We start from the raw sequence: 22,182 nt of genomic DNA on the forward strand, positions 1-22,182 counted from the left end.
GACCGAATACTTTAACAGACTTGAACTCATGAAGCTGCGTGAGAGTAGATCACATCATGCTTTGTGCTTCCTGCATAAGATATTGAAAACCAAAACGCCTAAGTATCTGGCAGTGGAGTACCGTTACTTGGGTGATTTTGCCGTGGAGGAACGCGGCATGGATCCCATCTGCTGGCTGTCCCAACACATAGACTGTTATGTTCAATAAGTCGTTCCTTGTGACAGCCTGTAGTTTATGGAATTCTTTGCCTGCTGAGCTGAAGCTAGTTGAGGGACGTCGCCGGTTCGGCGCGGCTGTCTTGCGGTGGATCAGAGGTGGTGGACTCGGCTGGAATGCTCCCTAACCCGTAATTCAAGTCTATATAGTGTATATATGTGTGTGTGTGTGTGTGTGTGTTCCTCTCTTTCTTCCTTCTTTCTCTCTTCCTTTCTTTTCTTTCTTCTCCCTTCTTCCCTTTCTTCTACCGGAATAATCTATGGATTTGGACTGAAAATTCTCAACTGTATTCACTTTCTCTTCTTCCTTTCTGCATAACCACCTTTACGTACTCAAATTCGAAAGGAGTTCGAGTTTTCTCTTTTTTTTTTTTTATTATATTATATATAATTATAAATAATTATAATATAATAAAAAATTAAATATAGTTATTATATTTATATATATTTTTCTTGTAAATTTTCTAAGTTATTGTTTTCTTTTACTTTAGTTCATTGTTTATGATGTTGTTTTAGTTGTAACTTAGAATTGTATGGAGGTTAAGTGTAAGAGAGGGCCGGCTGCGCCCTAACTTCGCCCTCCTAGGTTTTAATAAAGGCAGCGATTCAATTCAATTCAATTCAATTCTCTCTCTCTATATTTATATATATATATATATATATATATATATATATATACATATATATTGTGATGAATCTTTCAAATAGATCTCATGAGAAGAGAGAAAATTGTGATTACCTTTTAAAATGAAAGAATTTGCTAAAGGAATAGTTCGCGACCGAGCGATAAAGCTTACTTATCAGTAACTGTATATTGATAAGAGTACCGTTCTGTACTGAATATTTTCTAGAAAATTATTCAATAAATTATAATTATTCTGCAAATAAAGCACGAATTATTTATGAATTGTTCATTGAATTTTGAGGTTACACTTTGTTTACTATCGATCAGATGTTTTTAAAGCAGTTCGAACGCAGCTGACTGATTCAAAGTATTGTCAAATGTCATGCCGGCTTCACGCAAGGTATAATATCATTTCTAAAAATTATAAAAACTATCAATAAAGGACCAAGAATTTCGAATAAAAAATAAAAATGTATGTATTATCGTTGAAATTATTTATTACTTAAGAAATTATATTATAATGTCAAGTCTTATTGTAACTAACTAGGTCATATCATGAACAGTATATTATTGATAAAAACAGCAGAAATTAAGTATAACAGTCTCAAACATAATAAAAATTGTATAAGAATATTAATTTATTAATATTTTTAAAGAAGAAAACCACGACCGCCAAGGAATTTCACGTGAGTTATAAGTTTAAAGGGGCCCCAATCTACGCTTCGAAAAATATTACAGTGCAGAAACATAAATTTTTTCTTCGTTAATTATTGGCCACGCCGACAAGCGCTTATTAGTTGTTAAGAGCCTAGAATTTGTTCAATATTTAATTTATACAAACTTGTAGTTGATTAGCTATCCTCCGCTGCCAGAACCACGACCCCCGAGCATTTAAAAATATTCTATAATTCATTTTTTCACTGTTTTTTCAAAACTGTTAAATTTTATCAATTGTAAAATTCTGTCGAATCACGCATGGTGTCATGCAAGCACAAGAACATTTTTAACTCTTTTTGTCAATGCTAAATTATTATCAATCTGTAAATCAAATTCTGAATCTGCAGTGTGATCATATATTTTATTATAATATATTTCAATTTTGTTAATTCGTTTCTGAGTTCGATTATTTCTTAAGCCTGTCAATTATTGTGTCTGATACGTTCTATATCATCAAGAACCGATCGAATACGATCATTGAAATAATTGAATTAAGCTGGATATTGGAACAGGTCTAAGTGGATGTAGCGAGTGGGGTCAGATCGAGATATTTATTCTTTGTCCTTACCTGCTCATATATCAGCTTTTATCTGTTACCAACCTCGATTTAGGAGCGAACAGATCAACTGAACAGCAGATGCAGCCAGAGATCATATAATTTCCTACAATAGAGCTTAAAACCCGACAAGACTCTGTTCTCGAAATATATTCCGAACGATATCTGGTCCTTGTACCCTATCTTAATCTTCGGAACTTATTAGAGATGCAGTCCCGTAAATTATCTACATCGGGATTTTTGCTCGACCTGTATGATTTTGTATGCTCATTCTTCACAGGTAATAATTTTAAGATATCCGTCTTCAGTGTTTAGCGATCGCTACACTGCTTATAAAAATTTCATCACTATACAATCTGTCATTAGAAGAATCAAGGGTGAGCGAGCGTTTAGGCCTCCCGCGATTCCGACAATTGTATTGAATCTTGTAGTGAATCAACCAGTCTGGTGTAGCCTACACTTAGCGTCCACGCACGCAGTTACCAAATTTATAACCTCAACCATTGATTCAGTGCAAGATTCACTCTACATACGTGAAGCCGTTAAAAAAAACGCTCCACAATATATATATATATAATATATATATATATATATATATATATAATATATATATATTATATATATATATATATATTATATGTTGTGGCCATTCTTGAATTGAGCGTGTTGATGTAGCGCTGTTCCATGCGGTGCTGCCTCCTGGCGGTGGATTGTCGAAAACTGTCGTCAGCCCAGGCTTCCTTGTCAGTCGGGAAAAAACAGACTGAGTCAAGAGTGTACAAAGCCAGACCGTACCGGCTCACTTTATTTGTTATTTGTTATTTGTCTGGCCGGACATTATATGTCAATAATTGATTGAAGTGTTTAATGAATGTTGTGAATATTTGGGAGAAGCAAGGAGCAGTGAAATTAATATTGCCAAGCAGCTTGTAATCATCGCCAGGCCACAGTATCAGAGTATCAGAAAGGTATTTCCTTTCCCAAAGGTATTTATCCTTCTCATTTCTATATTCCATCCTGTATTTCGATTCCAATACCTTATAATTTATTGATAATTTGGCACATATAAAAATTACGACTGGTGAGTCTATTATCTATACTAATTTGAGAATTTCCATAGCTTTGCTCACAGTAAATATTTCTTTTAATTCCAGCTTGGCAAGTAGTTTCATTAAATACAATAATAATTTAGATACAGTCCTCTCACTCTACAAAACAATATATATATATATATAATATATATATATATATAATATATATATATATATACAAAACAATATATATATATAATATATATAATATATATATATATATATATATAGATTGTGAGGACTCTGAGAGCAAAGACTACGGGTAACTGATTTAATCATCCATCGCTAGAACCTGTTCCATGAGAAATACATCTTGGTATTGATTCATCTCATTCAGGAGGTGTTCCATGACTCATATCTAAACACTGCATGGCAACGAGAATAATTCTACTATGAAACAAAAATGCGTAGCTACTCTTCGACCATTCAGATCAATTAATCAGCAAGTAAAAACTTAAGTATAATAATGTTGTATTTGAAGGCTTTTGAAATAAGTTCCGCCAAAGATCAGCGGTTTTTTAGGGTTTTCTAGGCCTTCTCAAGAACTAATTGTTCAAATTCAATACAGAAGTTCAGTAAGGGCTAGAAATTTTTTCTTGAGAAGACTTCAGAATCAAGCCAAAGATACACTCAAGATAAGCGGTTTTACTGCGTTTTCCCAGCGTTCTCTAGCGTTTTTCACATTTTTCAAGAACTAATTGAGAGAAAATCTGTAAGTTTGGTACAGAAGTTCAGCTAGAGCAAAGACATTGTTTTCTTCAGAGGGCTTCTCAATTACGCCGAAATTTTGTATTGGGAGGGCTTTGAAATAACGCCGAAAATCGTCGTTTTTGCTTTTTCTATAACAAAATGACAGAAAACATTCAAATTTGGTTGAGAGTTCAAGCTAGGGTCTGGAAATTTTCCAAGGTTTTCAGGAACAAATGGATTTGAAACAATAAATAGTAAAGTGCAGGTCCAGCATCATTCCTGTTCCAAACTACCAAGAACTATTAGACTGAAATACAATATTATTCTAATAATATCTTAGGCTGATATCTCATAATATCTCATAATATTAGACTGGAATACAATATTATTTTCATAATATCTTAGGCTGATATCTCATAATAGGCTATAGGCTACGTATTAAAATATATCATAATATTAGACTGGAATACAATATTATTCTATGTATTTTAACACGACATGCAGTCAATTATTGAGTAAATATTAAAAACTTTTACTTACTGACTGGAGTACTTTCAATTGCTTGGCAATCATTTTCAACAGTGTAGACCGGAAATGTTTTGATGGTTAGGAAGATTTGTGGTGTTTATTATGTGATCAAAAAGTTTGTTGGATTTGAAATTCAGCTGTTCATTTAGTATGTTGTTATTGTGTAGGATGGTGGCTTTATAAATTTCAAACTGTTCTGTTGTATTTAATTCATGTCCATTTCTTTTTACTTTCAATATTGTAAGGTTGGTATCTATGTTTGTGTAGGTGTGCCCGGTTTCATTTAAATGTGTTGCAAAAGCTGATTCTGTTTTGGTTTTAAGTGCGTTGATATGTTCTTTAAATCTAAGTTTGAATGATCGTCCACTTCTGCCAATGTAGAATTTTTCACAATCATTACATTTTAACTTATATACCCCAGGGAGGTTGTGTTTGTCGGTGTTGTCGGTGGTTTTGGGGGTGAGGGTGGCCATCAGCTTATTTTTGGTTTTGAAAGCCACTTTGTAGCCTGCTTTTTTTAAAAATTCTGGCAATTTTATTAGATTGACTATTGATATATGTTAGTGCTATGAAGTGTTTTCTCTCATTTGTTGGATTGGTTTCTTGCTTATATGATTTTGCTTTTGTTTTTTTGTTTAGTTTATCTATTATGTTTGGGTCATATCCATTACTCTGTGCTAGGTATTTTATTGTGTTGAGCTCATTTTTGTAGTTTTCTGGTGATAAGGGTATTTTGTTGAGTCTATAGAGCATGGATCTGAATGCTGCATGTTTGTGCTGTGTTGGGTGGTTGGAGGAGTTGTGGATTAGTGTGTCTGTTGTGGTTGGTTTCCTGTAAATGTTAAAGCTGAGTTTTTGGTCTGGATTTTTTGTGATTGATAGGTCGAGGAAGTTTATAGAGTTGTTTGTTCATATTCACAGGTGAATTGTATTTTGTTGTTGAACTTGTTGATGTGTTTACGGAGAACTTCACATTGTCTCTGGTTTCCCTTAAAGAGAATTAAGACATCATCTACGTATCTATACCAGAAAACTATCTTCTTTGATATTTCACTATTGAGGATGTGTTTGTTTTCAAAGTTTTGAATGTATATTTCTGCAAGTAAGCTACTAATTGGTGACCCCATGGGTAAACCTTCATCTTGTAGATAGAACTTATTGTCATAAGTGAAATAGTTTTGTTTGGTTATTGTCTGTAGGATTTCAATAATTTCATCGGTTTTTTTTTCTACTGGTAAGTTACTTTTTGTAAGGAGGTCTCTGATTATGGATATAGTTTCATCGATTGGAATGTTGGTGTACATGTTTGTTATATCAAAGGATGCTAGGGTTGAGTTGAACGGAATGTGAGTGTCTTTCAGTTTTGAGATAAGCTCATCACTGTTTTTGAGGTGTGTATTGTTGTTTAGATCAATTACTTTTCTAAGTGTATGGTCCAGGTGTTTTGCAAGTTTGTAGGCTGGTGCTTCGCGGTAGTTTACTATGGTCGGATGGGAATGTTGGGTTTGTGTAATTTTGGGAGTGTTTGTAGGGTCGGTGCTGATGGGTGGATTTGTTGGACGATCATTCAAACTTAGATTTAAAGAACATATCAACGCACTTAAAACCAAAACAGAATCAGCTTTTGCAACACATTTAAATGAACCGGGCACACCTACACAACATAGATACCAACCTTACAATATTGAAAGTAAAAAGAAATGGACATGAATTAAATACAACAGAACAGTTTGAAATTTATAAAGCCACCATCCTACACAATAACAACATACTAATGAACAGCTGAATTTCAAATCCACAAACTTTTTGATCACATAATAAACACCACAAATCTTCCTAACCATCAAAACATTTCCGGTCTACACTGTTGAAAATGATTGCCAAGCAATTGAAAGTACTCCAGTCAGTAAGTAAAAGTTTTTAATATTTACTCAATAATTGACTGCATGTCGTGTTAAAATACATAGAAAAAAGTGTGTTTATACAAAGCAGCTCGGAATGGATCAGAATCATCACCTTTAATTCTGCCAGACAAGCAATGATCCTCACTACAGATCAACAATGTTTAAGGTTAGGAAGAACAACTCCACATTAAATTTAACAAAACATGTCTCAACTCAAATCTCACTCCAAAGTATGCCAAAACAATTAAAAATGATTCCAGACCTGCTAAAATTGCCAAAACCAAAGCTGAAAAGATAATGATCAAAGAAAACATCAAAGATCTATACAAACAAAAAGAACTGCTCAACTCCAAACTTTTGAAACTACACCTAGAAATCTCTTACACTTATGGACATGACTTCTTTCAAGAATTAGCCATCACAACCCATCACTGGATTAAACAAAAACCAAAAAAATAGAAGAGACACACAATAAGAAAATTGCTAACCTAACCCCTCCACACACAGCCATTGAATCCAACCATGAATTCTACAAAAGAACTGTAAACCTAACAATACAGAATTCACAAAGAAAGAACTTGATATTCTTGACAAAGGCCTCAAACACAACCTATCCTACAAATTCAATAATGGCACATTGAAACAGATAGTTATTGAAACAGAGACATCCATACATCATACTGAATCCATATTCAAGATGAACTAAGACTGAAACATTAAAAGTAATCAAAAGCAACAAAACACAAACCAAAACTCCCTCAACAATGAAGCCCAAATAATAAGAGATTTACAGAATAAAGCAAATGATAACAACTTGAAATTTGTCAAAGCAGATAAGGGGAACACCACCGTAATCATACAAAAAAAGACCTTGACCAAAAAACCATGGATTTCATTACTAAAAACAACATAAAAAACTCAAATCAGACCCAACAAACGAATACCACATAACCATAAAGAAAACAATCAACAATGCAAAACATATAATATCAGCAACAGAAAAAAGGACACTCAACAAAATCCACCCATCAGCACCGACCCTACAAACACTCCCAAAATTACACAAACCCAACATTCCCATCCGACCCATAGTAAACTACCGCGAAGCACCAGCCTACAAACTTGCAAAACACCTGGACCATACACTTAGAAAAGTAATTGATCTAAACAACAATACACACCTCAAAAACAGTGATGAGCTTATCTCAAAACTGAAAGACACTCACATTCCGTTCAACTCACCCTAGCATCCTTTGATATAACAAACATGTACACCAACATTCCAATCGATGAAACTATATCCATAATCAGAAACCTCCTTACAAAAAGTAACCATAGAAAAAAACTGATGAAATTATTGAAATCCTACAGACAATAACCAAACAAAACTATTTCACTTATGACAATAAGTTCTATCTACAAGATGAAGGTTTACCCATGGGGTCACCAATTAGTAGCTTACTTGCAGAAATATACATTCAAAACTTTGAAAACAAACACATCCTCAATAGTGAACATCAAAGAAGATAGTTTTTGGTATAGATACGTAGATGATGTCTTAATTCTCTTTAAGGGAAACCAGAGACAATGTGAAGTTCTCCGTAAACACATCACAAGTTCAACAACAAAATACAATTCACTTCTGAATATGAACAAAACAACTCTATAAACTTCCTCGACCTATCATCACAAAAAATCCAGACCAAAAACTCAGCTTTAACATTTACAGGAAACCAACCACAACAGACACACTAATCCACACTCCTCCAACCACCCAACACAGCACAAACATGCAGCATTCAGATCCATGCTCTATAGACTCAACAAATACCCTTATCACCAGAAAACTACAAAAATGAGCTCAACACAATAAAATACCTAGCACAGAGTAATGGATATGACCCAAACATAATAGATAAACTAACACAAAAAACAAAAGCAAAATCATATAAGCAAGAAACCAATCCAACAAATGAGAGAAAACACTTCATAGCACTAACATATATCAATAGTCAATCTAATAAAATTGCCAGATTTTTAAAAAGCAGGCTACAAAGTGGCTTTCAAAACCAAAAATAAGCTGATGGCCACCCTCACCCCCAAAACCACCGACAACACCGACAAACAACACAACCTCCCTGGGGTATATAAGTTAAAATGTAATGATTGTGAAAAATTCTACATTGGCAGAAGTGGACGATCATTCAAACTTAGATTTAAAGAACATCAACGCACTTAAAACCAAAACAGAATCAGCTTTTGCAACACATTTAAATGAAACCGGGCACACCTACACAAACATAGATACCAACCTTACAATATTGAAAGTAAAAAGAAATGGACATGAATTAAATACAACAGAACAGTTTGAATTTATAAAGCCACCATCCTACACAATAACAACATACTAAATGAACAGCTGAATTTCAAATCCAACAAACTTTTTGATCACATAATAAACACCACAAATCTTCCTAACCATCAAAACATTTCCGGTCTACACTGTTGAAAATGATTGCCAAGCAATTGAAAGTACTCCAGTCAGTAAGTAAATTTTTTAATATTTACTCAATAATTGACTGCATGTCGTGTTAAAATACATAGAAAAAAAGTGTGTTTATACAAAGCAGCTCGGAATGGATCAAGAAATCATCACAATTTTATTTTCATATTTTAGGCAGAGGCTACACGTTCATCAAGACGTACACCGTCAATTATTGATGACATAACGGACTTGGATAAAACATCCAAAGAAACGCCATATCGACGTTTTTCTACGTTTTCTCAGCTTTTCCGTGAACCAATGCATAGGAAATGTTCAAATAGTCCAGAAGCTGAGCCTGAAATTTTTTTCTTGAGAGAGCTTCAAAATTCAACCAACTTGGCAATGTTCAGCATTTTTATGAATTTTCAACGTTTCATCAGCTTTTACAAGAGCTAATAGACAGAAAATGTTTATATTTGGTATTAGACATGCTTAATAACTTGCTTCATATTGTATACCTACGTTTTTATAGTTGACGGACACCTATATCGGTGTACGTCTTGACGGACGTCTAGCCACTTAGAATATCTTAACCTTCCGGCAGTCGCGCTGTTGTAAAAAGTACAACAGTGTCAGTTTTTTTGCTGCACAAAACTATTGAATCGGGTGGTGTCAGTGAATGAGTCACCTATGCATTCCAAAACTTTCCCCCATCACTCCACTAAGTTGCAGTATCAACCGAGCAACTGGTTCAGTCTTTAGGTGCCATTTAGTCGCGACAGTGCATAAGTCGCACTGTGCATAAGATAGGGAAAGACTGTGTACGGGGACTGTAAACGAACCAATCACACAGAATTGATGGCTTTGCTTGATGTACCTTATTGGGCTATGAAATGGTAATCATCCAAATGTTTATATGCGTAGAATAATTCAAGAAGATGGAAAAAGTAATTATACATTGATTAATATGTTTTGACAGTAGAGTACATAACACTTGAAAATTGGATGTTGTACAACGTTTTCTTTCGATAGAGAGATGATATTCTCGAGGTGAATTGATACAGTAATTAAGATATAAGATTTGTGCAGAAATTCATGTTTTAGAGCTTCTCAACAATATTGCAACCACAGAATTACAAATTATAGGAGTTTTCTCTGATTGCAACGTTGATGAATAGTAATCGATCAGTAATTTCCAGCCTTCTAAGTTTGATGGCCAATGTTCAACAGTCAAAAATGTTAATTAATTTTAGCGAGCTATTAAACCAGGACCTTCTATATACTATATAGGAAGTCCTGATTAAACCCTCTGATCCAATGGAGGAGAGTAAAAATGCATTATAAACTACTAGGGATTCTTGCTCTGGTATTGTATATATTTGATTGGGGATTTTTAGTTATTTGATTATAAGAACTGAAAATTCTTCAATGGCTTATTGAGCTTGTAAGACTGATTCCATTTCGCACGTAGTTCAATGACATTTCCAGATTCCCCTCTTACATCCCTCCTCCAGCTGAATCTGCATAAAAATGGAAACAGTTTGTTTCTGTGAAGACAGTTGGAAAGGAAATGTGAACAAAGATATAATATAGACAAAAGAAAACATTGGCCCAATAGAGGACAAAGTAGGATACTATTTCAAAATAGGGCAGAGTACTAGAACAAAATTACGAAAGACATTCTGATTGAAAACACGCCTTCTGCCGCTTCTGCAAGCTCCTAGTACTCTTCCCTGGTAGGTAGTTCAAGGACATTTTTGAGCTTCATGTCCTCTTCCCTCATTGGACAACAAATGATAGCCCACTTTTTGGAGTGACTGAGTGGTGAACAACTATTCAAATTTCACAAGTACTGGATACTGTTGTAACTGAGTGTTTTATAACTTTTCAGAAAGCATTCTAAACAAATTACAGGAAATAGTTAATTTAAGACATGATTAGGGTATTTTTCAACATCTGTTACAAGCCTTATAGCAGAAACTGTGATAGAATTCAATTTTTCTCTGATCGTTCTCTACAGAGAACGTATACAGAGCGTAAAACTTCCAATAATCGAAGCCAAAAATAAGTTTTACTTTACCAGGCTCCATAGTCGTAGCATTAGAAAAATCATTTAATGGAGATGGATTGTGCTAGGAGGCATAGAAAACGTCTTAGATAAATCGGTTTTCCACTAGCAAGCTCTTCCATTGACGTTTCGTACCCAATTGTAAGGTTGGAAAGTGATGAATGGCCTCGTGAGAGAGAAATTTTCATAATGCATTCAGATGAACAGCAACCTCAAAGTAGAAAAAAATATATATTCAACCGTGGCCAAAGATTTTTCCTTGAAATTTCACAGTCAACTTTACTGATCATTAAGAGGGGATTCTCTCTGAAACTCGAATCATGAAGAAAAACATTTTATCACTCATGTAAAAATATAAAATTAATTACTTTCAAACTTTTACTGTTAAACCAAAAGACTTCAATCGCTATTCAGTATGAGAATTCCCTTTCACTTTCTGAAGCTTATTTAATAATTATAGTATTCTAGGGCTCGCAAGAAAATATATATTATTTCCAAGTCCACATTTCATTGAAGCATTAGGTTGTGTTTATTGAGGGTGTGTATTGGCTCTCACTCTCCGTCAACTTTGCCTATAGATTTGACTCTCTTTCCAGAGCTTTCGCATACAGCTTTTCACCCAATAAAATCAATTTAATGTTAAACAGTTCAACACTGTATCATAGTGAGAAAAAGTGAAATCGCTGACAACAATATTACGATCTCAGTCTGGGGAAGTCCAAAGCCGTGTCCATACTGAGCAAATGTTCGACATACATGTTCCAACGGTACAATTTGTTATCAATAAAAATTTCATTAATTGAAATGGATTATTAGGTCTCAATCAGGAAAACAAAAATATTTGTCACCAATAGTACTATCAGTCGACGATATAGAAAAGACGATAACGACTAGAAAGGCTAAGATTATTGATAACAATTTGAAATGAAAATCGTTTTCTCAATTATTTAATAAAATAATAATATTGTATGAATTTGAGGTTAGGTTCTTTGTAAACAAAGGTTGTCGGCAATATCAATAACGGTCAAGCTGAACATCTGCAATTCAATCAGATACTCTCTGGCAAAATAATTGCATGTAGGTAGCATTCGTTAAGACGAGGACAAAAGGGTTTTGTAACTTATAGCTTGCAAAATAAAGGACATGAATGTTTAAAAAGCAAATATAAATATTCTTTGTATATATGTGAGCAAATAAAAGTCATAAGAAATATAATAAAAATAAAAGGGAAGTAGGATCTAATTTTTCTAGGTGTACTAATACATTTGTACAGTATTTGTTAGGCGCTAAAGAATATTTCATTCAAAAATCTCCATGTGGTCTTTTTTTGAATTATAAAAATCTGTAATTATTGTAGAGTGCATGAAAATTGTAATTAGAATAAAATAAAATTTAAGTGTAAAAATATTCATGTTCAACCTAGCAATATGCTCTCGTACAGTGGACTATTGGAAGGTATTAAATTGCGTCATCGCAGATTTATTGAAATCCACAAATAGTAGAAGATATTTAAATTTTATGCAAATTTAGAATTGGAAGTATCGTTGAAGGAGAATAAAGGGAGGACCAACTGCCCACTTGCTTGCCAGAGACCGAACAAGAGGCCAACCATCATGAGAGCAATAGACTGATTCCCTTATAAGAATTAATTTTATTTATTACCAAAGTTTAAATCTTGAAAAACTCTTGATAAGTAATGAACCTAACTCAGTGAAGTCGCTCTATGACATGAGTTATTAATTTAAATATACCCCATTGGAGAGGACGACAGCAGCCCACCAGAATGGCATAGGACACACGAGGCAAATCCATGCCACATCTTTAAATTTGTGAAAAATCTACACACGTGAGTTACAGAAATATAAGTTCTAAAGAGGGCCCTCAGTGCAACGAATTAATAGAAATTTTTTAAAGCTAGCTTGTCAAAGGTTTTACTTAAAAATCAAGCTTGATTTAAACATAATTGTGCAAGTAGTTATAAATAAGGAAAAAGTCCTATTAAGAATACAGATGAGAATTAAATGTTAAATTATATATCACTATTAAATATGCTCAGTTAATGTATTTAAATATCAGTATCATTAGAATAGTAGGAATTATAGAAGCTCAAAGTTCATAAGATAAATTATTTTTCTGAATTCCACTGATGGCCGAACTCATACCCTGAGAATTAATATTTGAAGTATCTAATATTCTTGGAATAGTGAATCATAAAATTCTAATTTGATAAGCAGAAGCGAGTCGAAGGATTGAGCTATAGAAATCTGTAAAATGTATGCTGATAGAAAAATCATGGAAGTTATTACAGTAGTTGATGCTATTAAGCAAAATAAGAGTTTTAATTGAGCCATCTGTGATATTTTTCTTGTATATTTTCTCATATTTTTTTGCATTTATTGTTTTATATATTACTTTTTGCTTGCTGATTTCATTGTAATTATATATTTATTGATTGAATGGTGTACCTTTCATTTATTATCCTGTCTTCATGCATGACCAATCTTGTACTAGTATTTTTTATTATCATTATTGACAAATTAATAAAATTATCAACCAACTATATTCTTCACCTGATAAGTTGGATAAATCAGCGATATACAGTATTGATCACTAAATCTTCAGAAATAATATGTTCTCAAGATTTATTTAAATGGTTCAACCCAATCACTGAAATCAAATTGACTGAAATACAGGGTCATAGTATTAAGTTGAAGCAGTACTACAGATCATAGAAAGTATAAGGAATTCTAATTAAAATACTGTCGTTGATCACACTCGGTATTATCTCGCACTGCTGACCCCTTTGTCAGATGGTAGCGAGTTGGATTGATGTCAGTACCTTATTGTCTTGTGCAATATTGAAAATCCTTATATTCATATACTTCAACATCTATAATTGTGGAGTCAGTCAATGCAGCGGTAAAGATTGCCGATCGATAAAGCAGCAGCAGTTCGCAGCGATTGATAGCAGAATTTGGTATAAGCTCCTCGAAGAGCTGGTAAGAATCATATGCTATTTTTATTCCAGCAGGCGCCAAATATAAAAAATATTCAAACTTCACATGCTCTACCGACAGACTGCCAGCTGGGCACATGTAACCCCAAAAGGACGTTACAATGTTTGGCAAACATGTCTGTTGAGGAGCTCAGGGATAAACATTTCAAAAAGCTTGGACAATCATTGTTTGTCAAAAAAAAATACTGTTTTTCCTAACATTTTCAGTGTTGAAAGCTGTAAAACATGAAACCTGTTCTTCCCACTTACAAATATTTTGTTTGGTGACGCGTCCACACTGGCCACGGGCAAACATTGTTTGTCAAACATAATAAAATCTGTCCAAACGTTTTCAACGGAAATGTTTGTAGAATATTTGTTCAGTGTGGACACGGCTTAATATGCATCATCTTCACTTGATTAGACTTCACAACTCTATAGCATTTCAATGCCCTTCACAGTACTTTCTGTTTTCAGTATTTTAAATGAATGTATATCTGAGAATCAACATCGAATCTAGCTTGGGAAAGAATGAATGACACTGATGCCCAACCACGTACAGGCTCTGAAATCTGAATCTACTCCAAGCGATTATCCATCCATGTTCAATTATCATCCAGTGGTATGGTAATAACTCTGATCAATACCAGTATCAGTTCGTCTTTTTAACTGTGGATCTAGGAAAGTGACCTCAAGGTTTGTCTGGGGAACAAGAATTATCGCGTCTCGGTTTCGTGGTAGGCCTATCGCCAAGGGAATAGAGGCTATGGGTTTACACCGCACCGCACAACCAGGATTAAGACGTTTGTGTGTGCACGCTGGGATTAGCAAAGGGTTGTCCAATAAGGGCTACAAAACACGTCGGGTGTCGCAAAGACAGTAAATAACTTTCAATGTGAGCATTGTGGACAGAGGTCACTGCTGCCAACCTCTTCCCAGGCCCGATCAACGAATTTACACCAAGTTAAACGTCAATCTGTTACGGTAACAGTCTCACTATAGAATCACTCCAAACTTTCAAAAATCTCGATCAGCATCAATGTTTATGGAAACCTCCAGCACAATTCAGTGTGATATTTCTATTTTTTTTTCAACAATATATATCCAATTTAGATTTCTTTATGAAAACTTGCTATTACTTATTGTATATGGTACCGGTATGTACATTACATGAAAATTCATGCTCTTAACACTCATCTCTGTAGTTGAGAGGTAGGCTACAGAATCCCTCATCCCTACCCATAATGATTGAGTAGTAAACGATCGAATTGCAATCAAGTCTTGTCAAATGACTTCAACAAGGGTACGAATCTCTCGGAGGGTCTCAAAAAGTGTTGAGAGTGTGAATGCAATGGTTGTTTTTTCGCATCCTACTCGTCATTATTCTGAAAGGCGAGTTTTACGATTCACATTCCACTTCTAAACCAGGGGGGTCCATCCCACACAAGTTTAGAAAGCTTTGATAGTTAGAACAATAATAATATCAGAAGCCACAAATGATGAAGTATTCCAATATCCTTGTAATCTGTGAAGGACGACTGCGTTGATATCTATGTTAGTAATGAACGCTGTATAGAGTAGATGATGTATAATGTAACTTGTTACTGTGTTTACGTCTTCTGGCTACACCAGTGAATAGAATATAACTCACGTTCAGAAATTCCCAGTTGACTCTTCATCCAACTACAAATTGATGAAATTGCTGCTGCAATTTTCACATCATGTAAGCTTGAGGGTGAATGGAAGAGCTTGGCAAAAATCTTCCATCAAGATATTGATTTGATAAACTTATTCTCGGGGAGTTGACGTCGATCGAAGTCACCAAACTTACCAACCATGTTCCTCCCCCCAATCTTACCCCCCGGAGCTACGATATGAGATTTAACCACAATCTCACTGACAGCCGTCTCCTTCCTTATTATTTGAGGTCAAACCGGAACTTTTCCTGTCAAACCCTATCCAGAAGCTTCCGATTCTCTCCGCGAACTGTTCTCTGTGGGCTATATAAATTTGAAAATCTTGAAACTTGAAGCCCCAAACCAGTAGTGAACAATGAGCAGTTTTTAGCAGACGCTTTTAACATACGATTTAAAACAGACGTTTTAAATCAATAAAGTACTTGTAAGAAGCGATAAAAATATCACATCAAACAGTTGTTGCCAATATACTCAACTACTGTTTGTTGAGTTTTTCTTTTAATGTCACATTAAGAATCCAGACTACCTACGGTACCAGAATCTAGCATTCTATTATCAATTGATAGATGATAATATCACGATGAATTGAATTCTCTCTTGTTTTTTATCATCTGCAGAGATATTGAAATTTCAATTTGGAAATTTGAACTTTAATAAGAAAATCCATAGTTCCTAATAACATATTCAGGAGGATTACAATAAGATCATGAGCCACTGTCAAATTATGACTAGACAAGAACGAAAACTCATATATTCATTGGCATAGAAACTAACAGGTGACCCCAGAGTGTTGGCAATGAAACCATATTCGCAAAGGAGGAGTTTTTTTAGACTCATATAGGAGAGAGTGTTGGCTTGTGGCCAGAAACCAGTAACAGTGCGATGGACGAAAGAAGTGTGGAGCTTAACGGCGGTGGCGTCTGTGTGTCTCAAGTATAAGCACAAGGCACAAGAGTGGTTGAAGGTAAATTATGCGTCATTTATCTCCCCCTTACATTCACTGACTTTTCTAATCCAAATAATATTTTCAGGATTTGGGAGAGAATACGCATCGTTTTTGAAGAGGTGACACTACAAAAAGGTGATGTCAGGTGAGCATACTAATTTATTGGCAAACTACTATCTTATCTGGTTTTTTCAAGAGCACCCTCAATTTGCCTTCATATCACTCATCAAGAGTGATACTCTTGTCACGAAAAACAAATGAGTCGACTAAGAATCCATCCTCCTCATTACTCAAAAATAGCTCATATTCGTAAAAAACTGCTAGAAATTATTCTGGAGTTATCCAATTCTTTTACTCAGAATATTTCCATTCCTCATACTCGTAGTATCGAAAAAAATTATCACGATAATTGAATTCCAACAGATAACTCTCCCTAGATATGATTTCCTCACTACAGCTGATTGATGTGAATGATAATCGAAATTGGATATCATTCATGGATGAATTTGGTGGATTATTTTGAGATGAATCCTTCCATATGTTAGAAATGTTGAGTTTGTTCTTGTTCAAGGAATAATATAGCTCAAAACTATGTAAAAGGTCTCTTCGTTCTAAGATTAGGCGTACAGAGCTGAGTGATTTTAAAATGGATAATTTATTATTTTAATTCCGTTGTGAAATAATTGAAATATTTAGTTAGACTTTCGCAAAAAAACGAAAGGGGATTATTACAAGTTTCTTTGGAGAAGCCTTTACTCTCAGTATACCTCATGAATACCGTAAAATTGATGTTTGCCATTCCAACAATCCTGACAGTATTAGCTCACTGTTACAGCTCAGTGATATTTTCCCGGATTTGTTTGAGTGCCCACTTGTCATTCACAGACAGGTACGTATTTGATATCAGGCTACAACACTGTTGAGAAGGAACAATGTGATATCCCTTCCAAGAGACGGTTGTAAGCAGGGAACAATGCAATGCTATTTCAAGACATAACAGTTAGCAGTCAGACTGAAGAAGCTTAATTACTCAATTAGCATGATGCGGGGGCGGGGCGGGGTAGAATAGGCACTGCAACTTTGGTTTTAGGAGTTGCCAAATGATTATAAAAACGGCAACTGTTTTCCACCTCGACTCACTTCACTTGCTGCTTAACTTACTTCAGTAGGACGCTTTTAGAGCTATCAGATCGTATAAAAGTGCCTCTATGCTGCCTTCAAATGGTACCCAAGACTTTGCTAAGAAAACTTCGTAGGGGTGATTTATACAAGCCGTTTAGAAACGCTCGGGCCAACTTAGGTTTGTTAATTAATTCGCTCTAAAGCCATTCTACTCTTCGTTTCTTTCGCGTTTTGGAACAGATTACTCCTTAGCACGGCTGTGACGAATAATAAGACTGTTAAGCCAGGCAAGTCTTTCTCAGATGAGCATGAAGATCTGAAAAGTCTCAAATAGGACACGTTTTTAGCCTCGAGGAATCTACAGAAAGTTCCTTCACTATTTCTGTTGAGTCCTGGCCTTGATTCTAAGGAAATACTGAATGCTGCTCAACGTAGTCTATCTTGGGCAACATTCCCATCTGTCACAGGATATGGATGAAGTTGATTTCTCCTCATCTTTTCAGATCAATTTGAATCTGTTAAACATTTGAAAGTCCTGAAATTTAGGCCGAAGGCTACCGCACACTGGACAAAAAAGCTATTTGGCATTGGAAAAAATATGGTATCAATGAATTATAAATAATCTTGATCCACTATGAATCTATAATGTTCACTTTAGTGACCTTTGAAATATCCTATTGAGAAGAGTGACGTCCAGAGGAATTCAAAAATATAATTATTAAACAGCCCATCATAGTTGATTGAACAGCTCTTCATTGATAATCGATCAAATAGTATTTGAATCACTTTGGTTTTTGATCAAATAGGCGTATTCTATTGTGGAGTCAGTCATGAATCATTATTAACATTGATGATCAAAAATGCTCATGAATGATCGAGGTGAGATTGCTCACGAATCCTCTATTATGATCGAGATGAGATTATATCAATATACGTATCTTGTTATCCAATTTTTCTTCATGATTAGTATAGTATTATTTTTATCTCAGGCTAGTGGAAATTCATATTTATGATGAATTTTTCATTTTATTTTAGCTGTCTGAATCGTGCTGATGTCATCAAAGTGCACGACGGCAAGAGTAGACAATCGCCAACAATCCGCGTTGTCTGCAACGAGGCGTCCATTTTGGAAATCTTTTCGACGGGACCCGACCTCTACGTGGAGTTCCTGGCCGATTCCGAGACGCCCGGTCAGGGCTTCAAGGCCTCCTTTCAGTTCCAGCCGCTTCCGCCACCCTCCCCTCCCAACGACACAACGCCTCAAACAGGCAAGTCAACACTGAGCCATCATTCAACAATACTTTCTTTTTCAATTCAAAATTATCATTCATTCTTCGAAATACTATCTATGTGCCCCAGAGTTTCGAAATTCCTATAAAAAAACATCAAATCAAATTTATTTCTTTTCTGCTAAAATAGAATAAAATCAACTATCACTTTACAGAATAATTGGGAAAAAGCCTCAAATTACTTGATCTATTTATAACAAATGAGGTTTATCCATCATTTGTTTGCCAGAAACAGAAGCATTCATTTTAAGATAGAAGCTTTGATCTTCTACGAATACAAATGAGGTTTATCCATCACTTGTTTGCCAGAAACAGACGCATTCATTTTAAGATAGAAGCTTTCATCACATCATCCATGAATTTCCAAAATTCAAACCATCGGCTTCATTGTTGATTCTCTAAAAAATCGACTACATCCATCATTGCCAACAAAAGATACTAAACTCCTAGATCAACCAAACCATAATGTCAATAAAGGCAATTGCAGCTCACTATACTAAGACCTCTAAAATTAATGAAAGTGTTTTTGCGGTCAGAGTATATACACTAAAGTGAGCCGCAATTGGCTTTTATTGGCAATATAAGAACTAGAGAGAGATCATTTTGAGATACAGGCTCATGTCTGAGTAATAAGACAGATGATGATGAGAGATGAGTTACCTATTGATGGATGTCTGTGATACTCAATATAGTAAGGTTGATAGGTCTACCTATAAAATTTGAGACTAAACACTTCTCGCAAACATGGCCGATGTGCTTTTATCACGGAGAGGCGGTTTTCTGAATGAAAAGACGAACATACAATAAAATACGTTTACTACTTTATCGCGTGTAGAGGAATCTTCATGGTAGCAGAGCAGACTGTCCAGGTGAAGAGGATATGATACTTGGACGTAGTGATGGGCATTGCCTTCAATAGAATGGAAGAAGTAAAGGATAGTATTTCTGACTATAGACATGAATGACTACATTGACTATAGTCAATGATAGTATACATTTCATTCTCTACTCTCCAATGTTTAGCTGGAGAATGAAATCGGGGCTTTTCAATTTCCACCTCTTATACATATGCTACCAACTTTTAGAACTGTAATGTATCCACTAGATATTGTATAATTCAAGCTATTCTGTGATTCAGTGTTCCAATGTATATGCAAAGAGAAAAAGAGCACAAGAAAATAATATAAATTCTTACAACCTATTCGCTTAATGCAAAAAGATTATGATGCTATTGTATATTGTATATGTGTATTGATTAAACTCAAGACCGTTATACACAAATTAATTTTTGAGCGTTCAATATTTTTCCATCCTTATAAATTCAACAAGATTAAATGAAACTTGACAAACATCTTCTAATCCCTGTTTGAAAGGAGAAGACATACATCTTCTGTTTGATATAATCCGTTTGATATCCAATTTTTAAGGAAGGCAAAAATTGCACGTCCAAAAGTCGATGTGTGTGTAACTGAACAGTATTTTACAACTTCACAGATTAATAGAAACATTCATATATTAACTAGTAGTTCGGTGAACAGTCGAACTCACTAACATAGGAGAATAAATTAGGTCTCAACATTCACTGCACGCCTATTCACACACAAACACACATACAAAGTGTATTCAGAGTATGATGATATATGCAATAGTTTCGGTGGAGGACGCTGAGAAATAGAAGATCTTCACACTTTTAAGCTAAGGTGCACGGCTGAAGAGATAAAACATCAGAAACTTGAAATGTTGGACTTTGAAAAAAAATTGAAAATTTTGAACATGTGATACATGGAATAATATCGCTTTTAAGCGCTGAGAAGAATGATCCCAATTTGAACCTGATCCGATAAAGTATTGAAAAGTTAGGTTGATTGTTAGGGTAGAATTTTCGAATAAAGGGATTCCATCTTGAAACGGGGATGAATTGAAAATTTCAAATGTATAAGTTTCTGATCCTTGTTTCAAAGTAATTGTATACCAAATTTCATCCAAATTGGATCATAACTGCGACTGTAACTGCGGTACAAACAAACAAACAGACAGACGCCGATTGACTTGAAACAATTGGCTTCGCTCATTCAATAATGTATAGACCTTTCTATGAATGAGTAACTGATGCATTCACACAATGCTGCCGGCAAAGCCGAGCAATTTGAATGGCTATATCAAGAATGGTAGTGTGGACGCATAGCGCACTTGTGGTGAGTTGGCCAATCGGTTTTTTCTCTGAAGCAAAGGAAAGTATGCAGTAGTTAAGATTGGAGACGTTTCAAGTGACATAACGCTACCACAACTAGATAAAAAGCATATAAAGAGATTTATTATTTGATCACGAATAATATCCTGAAGCCAGAATAGAATCTAAATTCAACCATATTTTCCTGCTAAATTCAGAAATACGGCATTGCCATTGGTACTTTGAGGATGCGGTGATGCGGCTAATGAATGGATAGAAGAATGAATAGAAACAAAAAATCTGATCGCTCGTAATTAGGGACTTTACCCAGGATTAAACTTCTTCGAAAAGTGGTACTTGGGGAAAAAACTAATTGTATATTCATTTCGCGTTCTTCTGTGTGAATAATAAGCGGAAGTATTTTCTGTTTAATAATCTCAACACGTTGCAGCAATCTCCTTAACACACTCTCTTTCTAGTAAGCTACTATTATTGTATCGCGAATAACACTTTTGAGCTAAGATGCACGGCTGAAGAGATAAAACATGAAATGTTGGACTTTGAAAAAAAAATTGAAAATTTTGAACATGTGATACATGGAATAATATCGCTATCGCCGGTTAATGTTAAAAGAAGCACAGTTCACCATTATGTTATCAATTCAAATACATCATATTGATCAGAATATCATGAGCAGGATGGAGCTGTATCAACACAGTACAATATTCATTAAACAAGCGCAGAAAATAGAACCATTCAACTTATTGTTTCTTTATATCGTAGTACATAACTCTTTTAGTAATACGCTGCACTATTTATTCGATATAAATTGGTTATTTCAAGCCGCTACTGGTACTTGGTAACTGGAAACGTATGTTTGATCATGATACCTGTGATATGATCACATATTTCTATTTCATTGTCAGTACTAATGTAACATTGTATACTGTATCCTGTAAAATATAAGGTGTAACCAACCCTATTTGAGTAATCTCAAATAAGACTGCCTAACAAGTAGGAAGCAATGCTGGTCATGAGGGCCAGTGAATATTTTGGCAATCCTGGTTGAAATAAAATTTAAGC

The 22,182-nt window shown here is 34.8% G+C and overlaps 1 protein-coding gene across 1 annotated transcript in view; it reads left to right on the plus strand.

Moving 5' to 3' along the window:
- Window positions 1-22,182, plus strand: part of LOC111053010 (suppressor of lurcher protein 1) — a 128,191-nt gene that overhangs the window by 2,154 nt on the left and 103,855 nt on the right. Inside the window, exons 2-3 of the mRNA XM_039428195.1 lie at window positions 16,537-16,663; window positions 18,676-18,908. Of these exons, the coding sequence (XP_039284129.1) occupies window positions 16,537-16,663; window positions 18,676-18,908 (360 nt within the window). The remainder of the gene's footprint in view (window positions 1-16,536; window positions 16,664-18,675; window positions 18,909-22,182) is intronic.

This window comes from Nilaparvata lugens, chromosome 1 (genome assembly GCF_014356525.2).
Source record: "Nilaparvata lugens isolate BPH chromosome 1, ASM1435652v1, whole genome shotgun sequence".
In the NCBI taxonomy this organism is placed as follows: Eukaryota; Metazoa; Arthropoda; class Insecta; order Hemiptera; family Delphacidae; genus Nilaparvata; species Nilaparvata lugens.